Below are 17372 nucleotides of genomic sequence, written 5' to 3' on the forward strand. Positions count from 1 at the left end.
AGCTGAAGCCTTCAAGGTGAACCAGGCTTGGAGATTAGATTGTATGGAGGCTAGAAGCTTCCAGGCCTAGGGATAGTTAGAACAAAGAAGGAAATTCTCTGGGCTCCACCAAGCCATGTAGTTGCACAGCTTGAGTACAACACTTACTTATCACTTCATCAGAGAATATAAAAGCGACATTTATAGTGGACCTTATTTATATTTATGTTTTCTTAATTTGAAATAAACGAGTAGAATGTTTTTTTGAACAAACACATAACTGAATATATTTGTTTTTTTCATCTCCCATTTCTGTTATCAGTGAACAGACATTGTGGTAGTTTAAGTAGGTTTGATTCCCCACAGACTCTTGTGTTTGAATGCTTGGCCACAGGCAGTGGCACTGTTAAGAGGTGTGGCATTATTGGAGTGGGTGTGGCCTTGTTAGAGGAAGTGTGTCACTGTGGAGGTGGGGCTTTGAGGTCGCCTGTGCTCAGGCTCTGCTCAGTATAGACTCGAGTCTCCTGGTTGCCTTCATATCAAGATGTAGGACTCTCAGCTCCTCTAGCATTGTGTCTACTTATATACTGCTGTGGTTCCTGCCATGGTGACAATGGATTGTTCTCTGAACTGGGAGCCAGTCCCAATTAAATGTTTGCCTATAAGAGCTTCCTTGGTCATGATGTCTCTTCACAGCAATAAAATAAAACCCTAAGACAGACATGTTGTAATGACTGTCCAGCATAGTATTATGAACTAGTTTTCGTGTGTGTGTGTGTGTGTGTGTGTGTGTGTGTGTGTGTGTGTATGTGTGTATGTGTGTCTGTGTGTCTATCCTTGGGGGCCAAAAGAGGGAGTCAGATCGCCTAGACCTGTAGTTACAGATGGTTATGAGCTACCTTAACAGGGGTGCTGAGAATCAAACTCAGGTCTGCTGCTCTTAATCGTTGAGCCATCCATCTCTCATCTCTCCAGCCCCCTGGTATTCTTTACTGTGTTCTCTGCAGTAGAAATCACACATGCTTTGTGCCATCCTAGGCATCACATGCACTGTGTTCATAGGCCAACTATGAGTCCAGTTCACATCATCTGTATTCTACCTAACTTCAGTTTCCTTTTGATCCATTAGGTGATGAAGGTGGAGAATCTGAACTTCTTGGAGAGGATCTTCCACTGGAACCTTCAGTCACCAAAGCCGAGAGGAGTCACCTGATAGTGTGGCAAGTGATGTGTGGCAATGAATGAGTCCGTAAGAGACAGGTGGAGATGAGGAAGTTGCCTCTTCTGCATGGTTTCTTTTCCCTTTTCCCTTTATTTAATGCTCTTTTTGTGAAAGACATTTCACCACATAATATGTGAGCATTTTCCCCTGTTACCTTTATATTTCAAAATCTGTTCTATGGTAACAATACAGAGGAAGCAAGCTAGTTTACTGCACCAGTGTTAATGGGAAATTCAGTATATCATGAACAAATCAAAGAAGGTTTACTTTCTGCAAACTGGTGAATTACAGAAAGCAATCCAGATGTGGTTTGCTCTGCCACAGTCTAATGTCACTTACTTAATTGATGAGGCCATGTTTTACCTGTCACTAATAATGGAACTAATGGAAAAGACTTAATGAAATTGTACCATGAAGTACAGTAGAGTTTTCCCCAGTGTATTATAGAATTGATGCACTAATTATAGACAGATTATCAGGATTTATCTGAATGTCCCAAGAGGGCTAAGAGCTAACTGTAAAGTACTTTAGCTTTCACTTTCAATTCTGACAAATCTTGTTTATATGGTATATAAAACTTTGTTTTCATCAGACTTGGGGGGGTTTTATATTAAAGAAATTAAGGCTACACTATTTAAATTTTCTTGTTCCTGTCTCACTAGAACTCTAAAGTTTATGAAGCCTGCTTCTCTGAATATTCTCATTTTTAGATTAATTTCACCCATTTTCATACTGACATTTAAGAAATGTATTATCTGAAGTTTGGAAAATAATCTGGGAAGTGTTGAGGACATTTCAATACCGAAAGGATGTTCTAAAAGGAAATTGTGTTTTGTATTCCTTGTCCTAGAGGATGGTGATAGTGGATTCAGTTTTTTCCATGGAAAAAAATGTACCTGTTAGCCACATCACATGTCCCTAGGCTGCTCTTAACCTATCAAGGAGGGGACACTGTGGTGGCCATGGATTCTGCCTTGTTTGCTGAATGCTGAATGATTAGGAAAGTTGATTTGTTTTATTCTGTATAAAACTATCAAACACATAGTACTTGCTTGGTATAAATAATCTTCAGCATTTGTTCCCCGCTTAAATGCCATCTCCAAGGGAAGTGCTGTGAAGCAGGCAGAGCCAGTGCTCCTCGTCTCTATTTGTGACATCCATCTGAGAAAGTGGGGTCACATTTAGCTTTAACCGGTAACCTTAGGAGGTTTCCAAAACCATGAGCTATAAGCTTGCTTTCCTCTTTCAAGCTTCTTGAAAATATATGATTTACCATTTCTTACCTACTGCTGCAAGCAAAGTTAAACATAATTTTATGTGATCTCTTAAAAACATACAGGAAACAGGTGTTCTGGTCATTGGAAGGACCACCTCATAGACCAGAAGTCAAATACACATCTCTAATTGTCTGAGCATTCTTGAGTACCAGGGACTTCCCCCAAACTGTGATACAAAAATATCTGTAAAAAGGTATGCCAGGGAATTTTTTCACATGTATATGATTAGGCTAGATCCTAAAATACATAGGACCTAGTGATCATGGGAGGTTTTCTATCATTAAGCACATTGGGTACACTCTAAAATTGTGGCCCTGTATGTTTTAAAAGAAAAACACCTGTTTTGATAAAGCTGTATAAAGGATAATTAATATTTTGTTTGATTTACTTATTCATTATTCTTTGGAGTAGATCATTTTTCCTTAGCTTGTTTGCTATGTCTTTATTTTAAATCTGAATCATTTGGGGCAAATACTTTTAAAAGCATTATTAACATTATTGGAAATGTATAAATTCATAAGGAGACACAAAAGTTTTAGAAAATTTTAATCCCAAGAAGTGTCCCAGGGTCAGACCCCCTCACCATTGTTGAGAAGCGCTTTACATGTTTGTGTGGTCCAGAGTAACGCAGTAACTAACAAAGAAACATGCAAACGTGTTGCCCTGGTTACAGTTGTTTCTTTGAACTGTAATGATGCTGACTTCACTTGCTGACTGCAGGTGCCTGGTGATTCTGCATAAGATCTCAGACCAGTGGCCCTGCACACTGTTTTAAGGAAAGCGAAGGAGGAAGCACCACTTGTTTCAGAGCTGTGCTTACACTTGTAATTCTGCTCCTCTTCCTCTCCCCATAACACATAGTCAAGGGGGTGATCTTTGGAAGAAATACCAGGATAAGCTGCTTGCAAACAGTGGCAGGTCTAAAATGCCATTGTCACCACAGGGCCAAGAGGGCTTAAGTGCCTCTAGGCGGCCTCCCATGCAAAAACTGACTTTTAAAGAAGAAGGCAGAGCGCTGAGTTCTCATTTTGTTACATCTGGATTATATGGGTTCTATATGAGGCTGAACCATATGAATTACCAGTGTACAGCCATTGGTGGGCTATAAAAACAGCAGCATTGTATGTCTCGACCTAACCCACGATAGGAAGTGCAGGTAAAAATCTTTATGAGATAAAAGGACAGAGACTGCTTTCTACGACATAATTTGGAGAATAACTTTCTCTAACTCATGTAAATCCAAACTTGTATCTCTTACAAGTTGCAGCTTGCAAGGAGTTTAAAACATTTCGGCATAGAGCAATGCAGTGCGTTACTATTCAGATGGAATGTGTTTACTGTAGAAAGTAAAATACACTCAGTTGTAGCATCGTTCACTTCCTGTGGAGTTGAGAAGAGACCACTTAATGTGCAGCCTTTATAACAAAACAAAATGCCTCATATTCTCTAAAAAGAATGCGTGTCTTGCAGATGCCATGAAAATGGATATTTATTTCCTAGTAAGTATTAATGACTATTACCAAAGGACTCAACCAGGTTAGGGTTCTTCTTAATTGATCATGTTGGGAAAGAGGCTGATTGCACCCCACTTTATAAGATGGGAAGAGAAGGAAATAAATGTTGAAATCATAAATGCTTTTCTAACAGGGTTATGATATTCTGTAACACTAATTGTCTTTCTCTTAAAAATGAAGTTTTATTAATATTATCACATATTTCTCGATATTTGAATATGTTTTAACTGTTTATGTCCTAAATTTGTTTTCGTTCTAGAAATCCAGAACTTTACTTGCCTCATAAAATTGGGTTCTAGAATGTCCCATTTGCTGTCTTTAGAGGCCAAGGCTTCATTTCTATGCGTAAAAAGCTCATTTAGCAATGTAGTTATTTCAGTATTTATTTCTATTATGGAATCCCTGGGGTTCGGAATGTAACTTTGTACATGAAATATATATAAATATGTATATGAAACATGTGTGAAGTCTAGTGTGCTTTGTTTTTATCTTTCTTGGGGCTCTAGACTTGGTTTTTATCAGGAAGTTCAGTAATATGTCCCACAAAACGTCATTTCTGAGACCAAGATTATGGTTGTTTGGCACTAGCTAAAAGTGAGCAGAGGGGACATTTAGACATGTCTGTGGTTCCTGAGTACACATGTGGCACTGGTCAGGAGGACATTTAATTGACAGGTAGGAGTGCTGAGTAAGACCTGTGCCCTCAGTCTTGGTAAGAGACATGCTACAGCCAGGCAGTGGTGACACACGCCTTTAATCCCAGCACTTGGGAGGCAGAAGCAGACGGATTTCTGAGTTTGAGGCCAGCCTGGTCTACAGAGTGAGTTCCAGGACAGCCAGGGCTACACAGAGAAACCCTGTGCTACAGTACGGCTTTCTGACACGGGTGATGTGAGAGCATGAATGATCACAGGGGGCCACGGGGGCACAGTGTAAGTACACAGCTTAGTGCGGAGGCATTTACCTTTTACCAACATGATTTGATGCTTTTCAAGAGCAGTGAAATTTGGTGAATGCTGAGATCTGGTACCCACAAGTTGGCACAGTAGATGAAGGTGCTTAAGGTCAGTCCCTAGCATCCGTATTGTAGGAGAAGAAAAATGACCCCTACCAGCCATCTTCTGACCTTGGCATGTATGCGTGTACACACACACACACACACACACACACACACACACACACACGGAGATAATTTTAAAAATCAAAATATAAGAAGAGTGGGGTTCTTCCCTTTTCTTTTCCTCCTGAGTGCTAGGATTTAAGTAGGCACTGTCATGCCTAGCAGAGGCTGCTACTACCACTTCTTCATAATAATCATCATCTTGTCTTTATTCTTTGTTTTATTCTTTTAAAAGAGGCTCTCACTTTTTGGCCTGGGCTTGCCTGGAGCTTGCTGTACAGACTAGGTTGGCCTTGATCTCATAGGCTAAGAGACATTCCTTTCGGCAGGTTCCTGACCATCCAGTGGGGTTGGGTAAGGGAGGTAGGAGACATGAAGCCAGATAGTTCAGCTCTTTGATTTTTTTGGGCCAGCTGAAAGCAGCATAGTAGCTTCCACCCACAGAGATGAAGAGTTGTGATTTGAGTTCCGGCCCTAAAATAGAGGAGGACAAAATAATGTCCAGACTCTGGGTGCAGGAGTCTCATCCAGAAGCTGCAGTTCTCAGTCGGGCCAGAAGAGGGAAGTGTAGCCATGATCTACCCTGGGAGCTATTGCACAACAAGGTTGTTCCTGCTTGCATCTGAGTTACCGGGGTGATTCTGATCCTCAGGTTGGTAACATTTGCTTCTGAGAATGAGAGCAGCCTAGCTGGAGTCCCAAACATCTTGTTTCCTAGGAGACAAAGCTTCCTCACTCTCGCCAGTTATGCTCTTTGTGAGGTTCCCCCACACTCCTCAACTTCACAGCCCTTATTTTCTGATTCAAGGACAGTTGAAGATTAAGATACTGTAAACCTGATGCTACCTTAAAGGAGTAAATAATATTTTCCCCTATGCAGCCTGTATTGCTTGGCAAGACAGTTTCTTATAGTTTTTATAGGATGAGGTCATTAGCTTCATGCCTAATGTCATTTTCATGACATCTAGTTTTTCTAAGTCCATGCTCATAAATTCATAGGGGATCTGCAGAGAGCCCCTGTGGAGAGCATTGCTAACCTTATGTTATGCAGAGGCCTGGCCTGAGAAAGTGCCTGCCTTTTGACAGACAGGCATGATAGATGAGAAGACACCTCAGTGCTTGGTGAAACAAAATTAACTGGGCATGGAGCTGCTGCATGTTGGGGGAGATTTGCATTTGAGTCCTGGTCAAATGCTTATCCTGAAAATTAAACACAGGAAGATTAAGAATTTCATTCCTATGCAGCCTGAGACAATCATGAAAACAGTGGTAAAGGTGACATTTTTAGATACCATTCAAGCATACTTGACACCTGTTGCTCATAACGCTTTATAACAATAACCAAACTCAGTACATGAGTGGAGAACAGACACAGAACTAAGGAAAATTAACATATGCACACAACAAGTAATTTGGGGAATGGAGTCCAAAAGGTTTCTATGCTTTCGATAGGATTCTATTTTATTTTTTTTAAGATTTATTTATTGCCGGGCAGTGGTAGTGCCTGCCTATAATCCCAGCACTTGGGAGGCAGAGGCAGATGGATTTCTGAGTTTGAGGCCAGCCTGGTCTACAGAGTGAGTTCCAGGACAGCCAGGGCTATACAGAGAAACCTGTCTTGAAAATACAAAAAAAAAAGATTTATGATTATATCTAAGTACACTGTAGCTGTCTTCAGACACACCAGAAGAGGGCTTCAGATCTCATTACAGGTGGTTGTGAGCCACCACGTGGTTGCTGGGATTTGAACTCAGGACCTTAGGAAGAGCAGTCAGTGCTCTTAACTGCTGAGCCATCTCTCCAGCCCTTGATAGGATTTCAAAGCATAGCATCACTCTTCCCAAGCAAGAAGGCAAATTGCGTCTTTGGAGATATCAGCAGGGCATGTCAGACACAGACACCCCAAAGTAGAGTAAGTGTTCCGAAGCCAGGTTTTCCCCCTTGGCACCACAGTGATGGTCTCGAGAGTCTTCATTGCAAGAGCTCATGAGATCATTTAGCACTCAGCAGTTAACAAGACACCTGTATCCTTCTGTGCAGGTGCCTCAGTTCCTTTTTCCTATTGCCCTTTGTCAAGGAGCCTACCTTCTTATACCACTGACTCATTCCAGGCAAGGATCTGTGGTTTGAGTTCCAAATTCGGGATTGGATTTTCAGCTACTGGCTTTGCATGCTCTGGGTAGGTCTGCATCTGTGGAAGCAGGTGTGCATGCCTGCGTCCGTGTGAGCACACACACCACCCATGCTGCTGCTTTGGAGAAGCTGCCCAGAGGTCTTCACAAAGGGTTAGGAGGAGCAGCGTGAGGCTTTCTTCACCAAGCAGTAGCTTTACTGACTCAGGGGCATCTCAAGCACTTGTGTTTCCTTGGGGGATCCCGGAGACAGGCAGAACCTGGGCAAGCATCGACACCTTTAGACGCCTTCTTCCTAGGCCCCTTTAACTGAGATGATAGGATGAGAGATGAAACTTAAGGAGGGAGAATCCTTGGATTAGCCCACCTCTTCCAGAGCCGGTGATAAAGAAGACTGACTCACCATGCTATGAAGAAACAGGGCTATTCTCCCCTTTCAGCACAAGGTGGCGCCATACTGGTATTAACCTTCCAAGTGCTTGCTAGTGAGCCAGAAGCCAAGGGCAGCAACAGCAGAGATAAGCCTGGAACTTTTTATTAGTTCAGGTCCTTCCTCGCCCCCACCGTACTTTGCTTTCTCACTGCCCTGGCTCTCTTCCTCACCCCTTCACTAGGGGCAGGCATCCAAGCATGGGACTGGTTCAGAGGTGAGCAGGTTTTGAGATGGGTACAAAAAAACATTGGCCTAAGGGATTTCTGGAAGTATCCAATCACAATTTCTGGTCTTTGAAGTTGCAGAGGAATTTCTGCTGTCACCTGCCTGTAAGCACACTAAAGGCGATGTCACGGAATCAGCTTAGTGAGTTGCTTCAATGGAGACTTTATCCAAGCCGATAACAAATAGGAGTTACATAACTCAGCGGGCCACAGCACTAAGCCCATTACAGGCCATCAATCCACATCTATTTCCTGGCTTTTATAGCTGCTGCTGGAAAAGAAATGGGGGGGGGGGTTACAGATTAGAGGGAGAGCATCTGTGTGGCTGGATAACCCGGCAAGGCAGCATTCCCCTCCCCTCTCTACACTTTCTCACAGGAACCTGCTAGTCCACTGCCTGCCTTTGATGCTAAGAGGCTCGGTATGGCCAGAGCTTTAGCTTGCTCTCTTTTTCCTCTCTTGAGCCTTGGTTTTCAGTTCTAAAACACAACAGTGTTGGGCCAGATGGGTTGTAGGACAGCTTTCCGTCTCAGGATTCTCAACAGCTAGGGGGTGGGGGTGGGGTGAGGGGAGCCCGCCATCTGTAATGGGTGTTACATGTTAGCGGATCTTCCTGAGGGTAAAGAGGAGGCACACATCACCAGAAGCCTGGGGTAGGTGAGGTTTTGACTGTCAGCCTCATGGATGGAGACAAGCTTGACCAACATTCCCATCCCAGATGCTAACCCAAGGAGAGGGTGAGGTCCCACAGCTGGCTAAAGCAAGCACAGGCTGAAGGATGGGGCATCTCAACAGCAGAGACCCGCAGCCTCACGCTTAGGGAGTTTAATGGTTCAGAGGATTCACGGTTATTCCAGAAGGATGGGAATGAATGCCCCCAAAGACATTCAAAGTACCCCTAGGGAGGTAATTCCCCCTACCATCCGGTGCTGAAAGCTCTGCCCTGGACTGACCCCTGTGCAGTACTGCAGTCCAGGTCCTACCAGCTGACATGACTAGACAACACGGATGGAGAAAGGGAAGAGCCAGGGAAACTTGCTTGGGACAAAGAGTTTTGTGTCAGGAAATGACAGAGAAGCTGGGGAGGGACTAGATTAGCCGGAGAGTTGAGGGTCCATGCAAAGACCCCTTTCAGGCAGAAGTCAAATTTTCAGCCCTTCTTTGGGGACCCTGGCCCAGTACATCCCTTGGGCAGGAAGGCCAGTCCTTCACTGCCCCTCCCCAGCTCCAGGGTGCTACAGAAGACTGCTAGAAGATGAGGGTGGCCTGGTGGCCTCGGCACTGGGACAGGCTGGTAGCCACGCCCCCATACCTAGACACACACACTCAGAGAGGGGATTGGAGGGAGAGAGGCAACATAATGGAAAGAAAGGTAAAGTGCCATGGAGCAGGGATTTCCATGAGATGGATGTGACCCCAAGCAGAGGTTAGTGGTGGCTTTTCTAGCACCCCAGATCCCTCAGAGCCTCACCTGTACTCAGGAACTCGGGGCTGCTTCTTCCTCTGCAGCCATTGCTGCATTTCTTTTGGAAAAACTGCCTGCCTGTTCTCATCAGAGGCTACAGCTGGGATCCATCACCGTGGTGGGAAATGTGGTATCCTCTGTTGAGATGAGACAGAAGGTGATCCTGTGTGGGTCCCCAGCCCCACAAGGTAAAGTGCCCGAATGGGGTCTCAGGGTCATTGTCACTTACCTCCGAACAGACACCTGGCTTGTATGAGAGGCTCTGGTACCAAGGCTGTATAAGGCACCCTAGCAGAGTTTTAGAGGTCAGATGGGGACCCTAGAGACCATTTGGGGACACCAGGGAGTCCCAGGGCACTGGTTTATATAGGAATGGTGTTTGTAGAGGCCAAAGGAGAACATGTGACCACTCGACTGTGGTAGAAGCTTCCTGGCCCTGCTAAGGTATTCCTGCCTCTGCTCCTCATCAAGGCCACCTCCCTCCTGGGGTTGAGGGCTGGATCTGAAGAGAGCTGAGAGAGCCATTTTGTGTCTCATTGCCCTCAGCTTTCCCCTAAGGAATTCAGTGCCAGGGACTACATGCAGATCCAGGGCTCATGAAATGGGATGGTGAGTGCCCAGGCCTGGGTGTCCTTCCAAGGCCTATTTGTCCTTGTTTCTCTTTCGAGTTGAGAAGTCAGCATGGACTATTCTAGAAACTTCCCTAGGCTGGGCAGGGGGACAAGAACACAAAGATCATTTCCAAAAAACTGAAGGTCAGGCCTGTGCCTGTCAGCTGGCTGTCCTGTCTTCAGTTCTGTCCTAAGCCCTAAGAGGTTTAAAACATCATTTTTGGTCCTGACCCACTAAAGATGTCTAGCAGTACCCACTCTCCATTTGTGACAAGAGAAACTGTTTGTAGATGCTGCTAAATGTCCCCTGGAAACACAAGCATCCATCCACTTGAGAGCCATGGCCTTAGAGGACAGGTGACCAAGGACTCCAGGATGGTCCATCCACCTCATGCTAAAAGCCTTTCCACCGGATGCTCTTGCTGTGGCCTCTTCAGGGAGTCTGGTACAACCTCTCCCCTAGGCACATCTCCTACCATTCATTTGAAGGGAGTGTGTGATTGAAGGGACCATCTTCCCACAGGGAAGCAGGCCTGGATAACAGCAAGCTGGGGTAGCCTGTACGTCACTTCTGGACCCTTCCTGACAGGGAAGGAGGGCAGCAGAGTTGCACAAGGGACCCCTACCCTTCTGAACATCTGGAACGAGGCCTTGCCCCTCAGGCAGGCAGCTGTGTGCTCAACCCCCCTTGGAACCTTGCACACAGGCTGCCCTGACTCAAGACTGCTGTATGTGACCTGTGCTTGTCACATCTCAAGATTATTTCCTATGGCTAATGACCTCAACACCTGCAGGTGGACCTCCCCCTGAAGGCAAGGGATGGGCCTAATGAAGCCAGAGGCAGCTTTTAATTGTGGGTTCTAGAGTGGAATGATGGGGGAGGAACTTCCAGGAGCGTGGCTGGCTCTCCAGTGTATTGTAAAGACACTTGGCATTCAATGCCCGTCAGGTCTCAGTTGCCATGTTTATAAAACAGGCTTGGGTGGACATGATGTGTAAAATTTTCCTGTGCCTAGGAACATCCTACACGATAGGGTTTTCGGGTACATCCTGTCACTTGGGTCACACATTGTCCTATGAAATGACTGTTCTCACTCTCAGGAAGCTGAGACTTGCCCCCAGGTTACAAAGTCAGCAGGTGTTGGGTCATGTGATCGGGCCTGGCCCCTGGGAGGCGCTGTTGAGCACTCCAGTGGCTCTGTAAAAGGCCAACTAGCTGGAGGACAGAGGGTGGCCTGCAGACTGAGGAGGGGCAGGGCAAGTTCCCTGTCCAGAGAGGAGGAGTTGAAGATGACAAGGTTTGGAGCTCCAGAGACTGGGTGGTGGCAATGCTATTAATGGAAACAGGGAAGTCCGGAGGAGGAGCAGGTTTGGGCCCAGGAGCCGATGAGCTCATCCGTAGACGTGTTGACCCTAATCTGCCTAACAGAGGGATATTTCGGCTGAGGTCTAGCCACAATTCAATGAGGAAAAACTAAGGCTTAGTAAATATTCTTGACCAAAGCCAAATCCCCAAGCTGCTCTTGCTATGTCCCAGGTTCCCTGGCCTGGGCCCCAGGCTGCAGGGTTAGGATGGCAGCGGCCTAGGCCCAGGCCCAAGTTCAAGCTATGTACTAACCGCTGGGGGTCGCCACTGTGCACAGACTGGTAGAGCTGCCAAGGTGTGCCAAAGGAGAAGAGGGTTTGGAGCCAGGATTCCCCTTACAGGAGACAGAGAGGTCTTTCCCCTCTTTTTTTAGAAGGTGGCAGAGACTCACAGAGCAGAGTCAAGTATCAGGCAGAAGGTTAAGCTTTCCCCAAGAGTCTGATTAACCTTGGTCAGGCTCTGGTGACCTTGGAGCCAGGAGGGAAAAGCACAGAGCCCCCTCACCTCAGGTGCTTTGAGAACAGCTCTCCCAGTTGCCCAGGGGGACACAGTGTTCAGGGCTCTAGTGACCTCGCTGGGAGCAGGATCCCAGCTGTTTGAAACCTCCACAAGTCTCCCTTGACATTTGCGTCAGCAACCCTGCCCTTTGACCTTTCACTCCCCAGAGAGGACGGTGAAGGCAATCGGGACTAATTATTTGCAGTTGAGTTTGTCCGGCAGTTTACTGGGGTTTGACCTGGCTTTCTGGTCTCCCCCACCCCAGCTTTATGGTCTTGGTCTCCTGGGCAAGTTAAAGAACCAAGGGTAGGAGTGGTTCCTCTTGGCCTCCTGGTGTTGAGAGCCCTGTGGGAAGGTACGCTTGTAAAAGGGCTTGGAGAGGTGTCCCCACGCTCACGCCCAGCTCAAACTCTGCCCCCCCCCATACCCTTGAGCCAGCCTCCTACTGTGCTTGGACTTGTTGGGACGTGTCCCCAAGTGGGCTGGGGCCAGGAAAGGGGATGCCAGTCTCCTGGCTGCTCGCCCAGACTGGAAGAGGGTGGGGGTTGTAGGGCTCCGATGAGCTGGGAGGTGGGGCAGGCGCTGTGGAGTCCATGGGGCTCCCTAGGCCCTGGGTCCATGAGGTATCTGGTTCCCTCTATATTTGGCCTTGACATTACTAACATGCCCTCTCAGAAGGGCAGGCAGCCAGCTGTACCCATGATGTCTCCTCACAGGGACTGGATTATTTGAGGGCTCTGGGGGAGACAGCTGTAGCCCAGGAGAGCTGAGGGGCTTAAGAGGACATTTCCTCACAGCTCCCGGTCAGAGAGGAGTCAAGGGTAGATGGCATAGAGGACTGGCCCTGAAACTTTTCTAAGAATTCCCAGTACACTTACTAGAATGTTCCTTTTGCTCAGGTTTCCCAAGGAAGCCTAGGCTCTGTGGCAGGGGTGACTTGGGGCGTGATCCCAACCTCTTCCCCAGGAGAAGGTTTCTAGGTATTCTGGTACCATCAATAAAATAAAATAAATTTAAAAACCCACAGATCCTTTTATGCAGTAGGCACCTATAATCCCCACATTGCAGGGGCTGAGAGAGGAGGGTCACAAGTTCCAGGCCAGCCAGTGCGACCTGATGACACTGTCTCAGAGAAAGAAGCGGAAAGGGAACCCCCTCCACATACATCCAGAAAACAACTTCGTTATAGGCTGAGTCACTGGGGAAAGGGTTGCTGGTGGGTCCTCAGTGTTAGAGGTATCTCTGATTACTGTTCCCAAAGAAGCAAGTGGGATCTGCCAGCAACACCAGCTTTCCATGTTGCTGAGTGCACTCATGCTGGCCGGAGGAACTAGCAGTGCCCACCTCCACACCCCCCCCCAACACACACCCCAGAAGAAAGTGTCTTTTAGACCCTATGTCACTTTAAGAAAACCTCACACTTCACTATACTGTCCCCTTTCTCCTGCTGTGGGCAGAGCCACACACAGCAGCAGCCGGTCCTAGGCACGGTCAGTAGACTCTTGTTCCAGGAAATGTTGGTCCTTCCACTCCTTGGCCAGAGCCCAGTGCCAACAGCAGCCAGCCCTGTTTTGGGAGACCCTCCCAAGCTCTGCGCTCCATGGCTAGCTGTGGTCACCTTTGTGGTCTCAGTGCTGGTCACCTTTACTTCCCTGTGCCCTCCCCTCTCCCAGCATCCACAGGACAAGCAGGTAGCAGGCAGGCTTCACATCTCCCAGGCTGGAAATGCAGAGGGCCTCTGCACTGCTCCCTGTTGGCTGCAGGACCCAGTCTGTCCTCTGAGAAGTCACATGGCTGCCACGCTCCCTGAGAACTGCTGCTGCTGTGGCAGGTGTCTGGGTCAGAGAGGCCTGAGCGCCAGCCCAGCCACTTCCTGGCCCTGTGATCTGAGACTCATCCTGAACCTCTCTCTTTGACTTCAGTTTCTTAGTCTATAAAATGGGTATATGAATAGCTTGTCATGGAGCCTAGCGTAAGCACTAAACCAGAGGATGTTTGTGAAAGTCCTTTGTGGACTACAAAGGTTATATGTAGGGTAGTTATTATTCTTATGGGAAACTAGTAAATGGTGAAAGAAAGAACACCCCCAAAGCTGATCTCAGCTTGTGGGTACAAAGGCCAGGCTCACACCCACCAGGTATGTGATCTGGGGTCCCTCCAGCCCTGCTGAGGAGCCAGACTGAGCCAGTAGTCTGTGATACCTTGGCTGGAAAACAACCTTCTGGTGGAGTAGAAGCTAACCTCTGGCCTGTGGTGGGGAGGAGGCCAAGCTTCTATCTCCAGTGATGGGGAGTGCACAGCTATTGGTGTTGATTGCCCCCCAATAGTAGGAAAGTATATGGAGGCACTCCCCAAGAAGAAGCCCCTTCAGACGGGTCCAGAGAAGGCCCAGGGCTCACACAGACAGGCATTCCATCTTTAGTGGCTAAATGCTACAGTGTGGGGCCCAGTAGGGAACCTACTAACACCCCTGCCCCCATTCCCAGCCTCACCACTTTAGTGAGCCTCAGTTTATCTGTAAAGCACTGCTAGGTGTCCTTCCCCAGGATGCCTGGGTATGCAGTGGGGGAGGCCCCCAAGAAGCCTCAGGAAGGGAACTGAGGCCAGGTTGCCTCTGAAAAGGAACGACACAGCCTTGGCCTTGACCAGTGGCCAAGGGGGCAGGTCTCCTGGCCCAGCCGGGCTCCAGGTCCCCACCCCCTCAGCCAGCTGCTCAGCAACCAGTTGTCATGAAGTCATTGCCACCTTCCCAGCCTAGTCCGCCCCGCCCCGAGGCATCCCCCTTCCCTCTCTTGCCCTGCCCCGCCCCTGTGCTGACATCCCATTTGGCAAAACGGTTGGAAAAGCCGCTGACTCTTCCAGACCCTGAGTTCATTGACTGGTCAGGGCCCACTGGCCACAGACTGATCATGAGGGAGAGGCCCTTACGAGGGCCTGAAGTCCCCCAGCCCCACCTGCCAAAACATTCCTGTAACTCTTGCCCACACCCCACAGTCCAACGCTGTTACCCATGTTCTCTTCCTTGCACCCTTACAAAGATCCTACACACAGCCTCCCCCGTACACCACCTCCCACAAGGACACACACACACACACACACACACACACCTTTATAATGTGGAACAGTTCTTGGTCATTCATGGTCTCTGCAGCCACAACCACTCACACACCTATCCTTGATCTGTCCCCTTGAACCTCATTAGATCAAAAGACACCAGGGCTGAGCCAGAGGGGGATGGGAAATGGAGTAGTGGGAGTGGGGCAGGGATGTGGGGAGGTGGGACTGTTCGGTCTGGAAGGTGGCCAGGAAACAGGCAGCAAGCACAGAGACTGCTCTTCACAAGCAAAATGAATGTGGTGGCCCTGCTTGCTGGCGGAACCAGGTCTGAGCAGCTAAATAAGGAGGGTTTAAGTCACATAGCCAAAGTGCGGTCCAGTGTTTCAAAGTGTGCGAGACTGAAGCAGAGGCTGGATGGGGTGGTAGATTCTGTTCAGTGAGTTTGAAGCCAGCCTGCTCTACACAGAGTTCCAAGCCAACCAGAGCCATAAGGTGAGATCCTGTCTCAACCCAACAGTGTTCCCTGTCTTTCCTACTACACTCTGCCCAACCAAACCTCTCAGAACAGGCAGAACCAGCTTCAGTTGGCCTGTCCACGGCCTTCTCCAGGTCTGCCACCCAGACCTGGAGACTTTCACCCTCTGTGCTGGGGGCAAGGTCACTGGAAGCTATCCAGGGGAGGCCCTGCTACTGAGCCACAGCCTTCACAGGCTTAGAATGTGGCGTTGAGCTTAGCCTTGCCTGTCCTTGGTGAACACTCAGCTAAGGCCTCCATCTCCCAGGACACCCTCCCTCCTTCCCCTCCTCCCTGTCTTGCGGTCATCTCCAAGTCTCATACATATACATAGAAACCCCGTGCCGCCGCCCGCCTCAGGCTTCTCTGTGGATTTTCCACTAACGGCCCCACAAGCAGTAACTTCTGAGAAGTTCCTAGTAGAGGCCCAATCAAATTGCTGAATGAATGACTAAAGTGGGTGTCTGCCCCCTGCCCTGCTCTGCCCTGCCCTCCCCCAGAGACCACAGGTGGGAATTCTGGGGTCCAGCGGGAAGAGCCATCAGCCAGGAGCTGGGAGATCAGTGTGATGGTTGGGACCTGCCTCCAATGTGCAGTGTGGTACTAGAGGTTGGCATCTGCACAGTTCCTCCAGGCTGCCCGCTTCTTTCTCTCTGGCTCGGATTGGGCACCCGTTGGAGCGGACCCAGGCTGGGGAGTCCTATATTGTAAATAAAACTGGTACCCAGAATAGTCCAGAACATTTGCAACCCGGGAAGCAATGTGACAGGAGTAACTGTGGTACCTTCCCCTAGCCGCACCTCACCTCCCCCCAACTCACATGGGACTGGATCCACCCTGAGGAGCCGCGGGTCAACATCCTGTTTCCGGCAAGCCCTCCTGGAGGCCACACAGAGGGGTGTTTGTTCGCAGTGGGCGGCGGGAGAGATGCTAATCGCGTTGGATCCTGGTCCCAGCTGAAGGTCAGGAGGTAAGGCGACCCACGGTTATAAATAACCGAGCCAGGCTGCTGAGGGCAGCTTGCTGGATCCGCTCCCCTCTCCGCCGACCGGCCCGGATTGATTTCTGGCCTCCCAGCTACCACGGGAACTTGAACCCCAGAGAGCTGAGAGCCATGACCTTTGGGGGTGGCGCGCAAGGTCAAGCCAGGCCGCCTGGGCTTCCTTGACTCCTAAATTCAGACAGCTGCACCTTTGCCACTCTGCTGAGGCCAGAGGTGGAGGTGGTTGTGCATGCGACCCCGCCTCCACCTCCAACACTGATACCTGTACCTCTGCACCCCACCCCACCAAGCTCTGGTCCTCATCCTGCTCCAGATGAAACTGAAAGGCCCAGCCTTCAGAGCCTGGCCCTGCCTCCAGACACCTGATCTGCTACGGGGTTGATTCCAGAGCCATGTGTTCTCTGCTAGATGGAAACAGAGTCCCCCGGCTCACTTTGGAAGGCTTAGTAAAGAGATTCTAGTGGCAACGATCTGGCCACTGGTTGTGTACCAGGGAGGCAGACACCTCTCCTTGTCCTATGGACAGGAAAGGGAGGTGGATTTATCCTGCCTGGGAGGTTATGCCTTTTATTTTTAAAAACAAAACTTTTGGAGCGAAGGGGGCCTTAAGTGCACAGGTTAACCATTACACAAAAGCGTACAGCTGGGGGACACAGCGCAAGTTACACATACCCGTGTGGCCAAACTAAGAAACAGCACCAGGCAGGGGATGCAGGGCTGGGGATGTAGCTCAGTTGGTAGAGCCCTTGCCTAGCTTGTGAAGCCTGAGTTCCATCTCTCCTGCACCACCGATTAGCTGTAATCCTAGAGCTCAAAAGTAGAGGCAGGAGGATCAGAGTTCAAGGTCATCCTTGACTAAATATCAAATTTGAGACTACCTAGATTACATGAAATCCTGCCTCAAAAAAAAAAAAAAAGTGGGGGGTGGAGGGAGCTGGTGAGATGGCACAGCAGTTA

General features: G+C 48.5%; 1 protein-coding gene and 1 long non-coding RNA gene across 12 annotated transcripts in view; one reads left to right on the top strand and one right to left on the bottom strand.

Annotated features, from left to right (window-relative positions):
* The window catches only part of Spag9 (sperm associated antigen 9), a 131644-nt gene extending 127191 nt beyond the window's left edge, over positions 1-4453 (top strand). For 6 of the 11 annotated variants that reach the window (XM_031353514.1, XM_031353516.1, XM_031353518.1 and 3 more), the window contains one exon: positions 1109-4453. In XM_031353514.1, coding sequence (XP_031209374.1) covers positions 1109-1224 — 116 coding nt within the window. In that variant the 3' untranslated portion in view covers positions 1225-4453. The remainder of the gene's footprint in view (positions 1-1108) is intronic. The other 5 variants (XM_031353515.1, XM_031353524.1, XM_031353519.1 and 2 more) reach the window with 2 other exon arrangements.
* Positions 4454-7697: 3244 nt separating this feature from the next.
* Positions 7698-16324, bottom strand: LOC116077896. The gene is made up of 3 exons (XR_004113369.1): positions 16233-16324; positions 9373-9503; positions 7698-8169 (listed from the first exon to the last, which is right to left on the bottom strand). It is a non-coding gene; the product is annotated as an uncharacterized LOC116077896 (long non-coding RNA).
* Positions 16325-17372: the final 1048 nt, after the last annotated feature.

Source organism: Mastomys coucha, unplaced genomic scaffold (genome assembly GCF_008632895.1).
Source record: "Mastomys coucha isolate ucsf_1 unplaced genomic scaffold, UCSF_Mcou_1 pScaffold5, whole genome shotgun sequence".
In the NCBI taxonomy this organism is placed as follows: domain Eukaryota; kingdom Metazoa; phylum Chordata; class Mammalia; order Rodentia; family Muridae; genus Mastomys; species Mastomys coucha.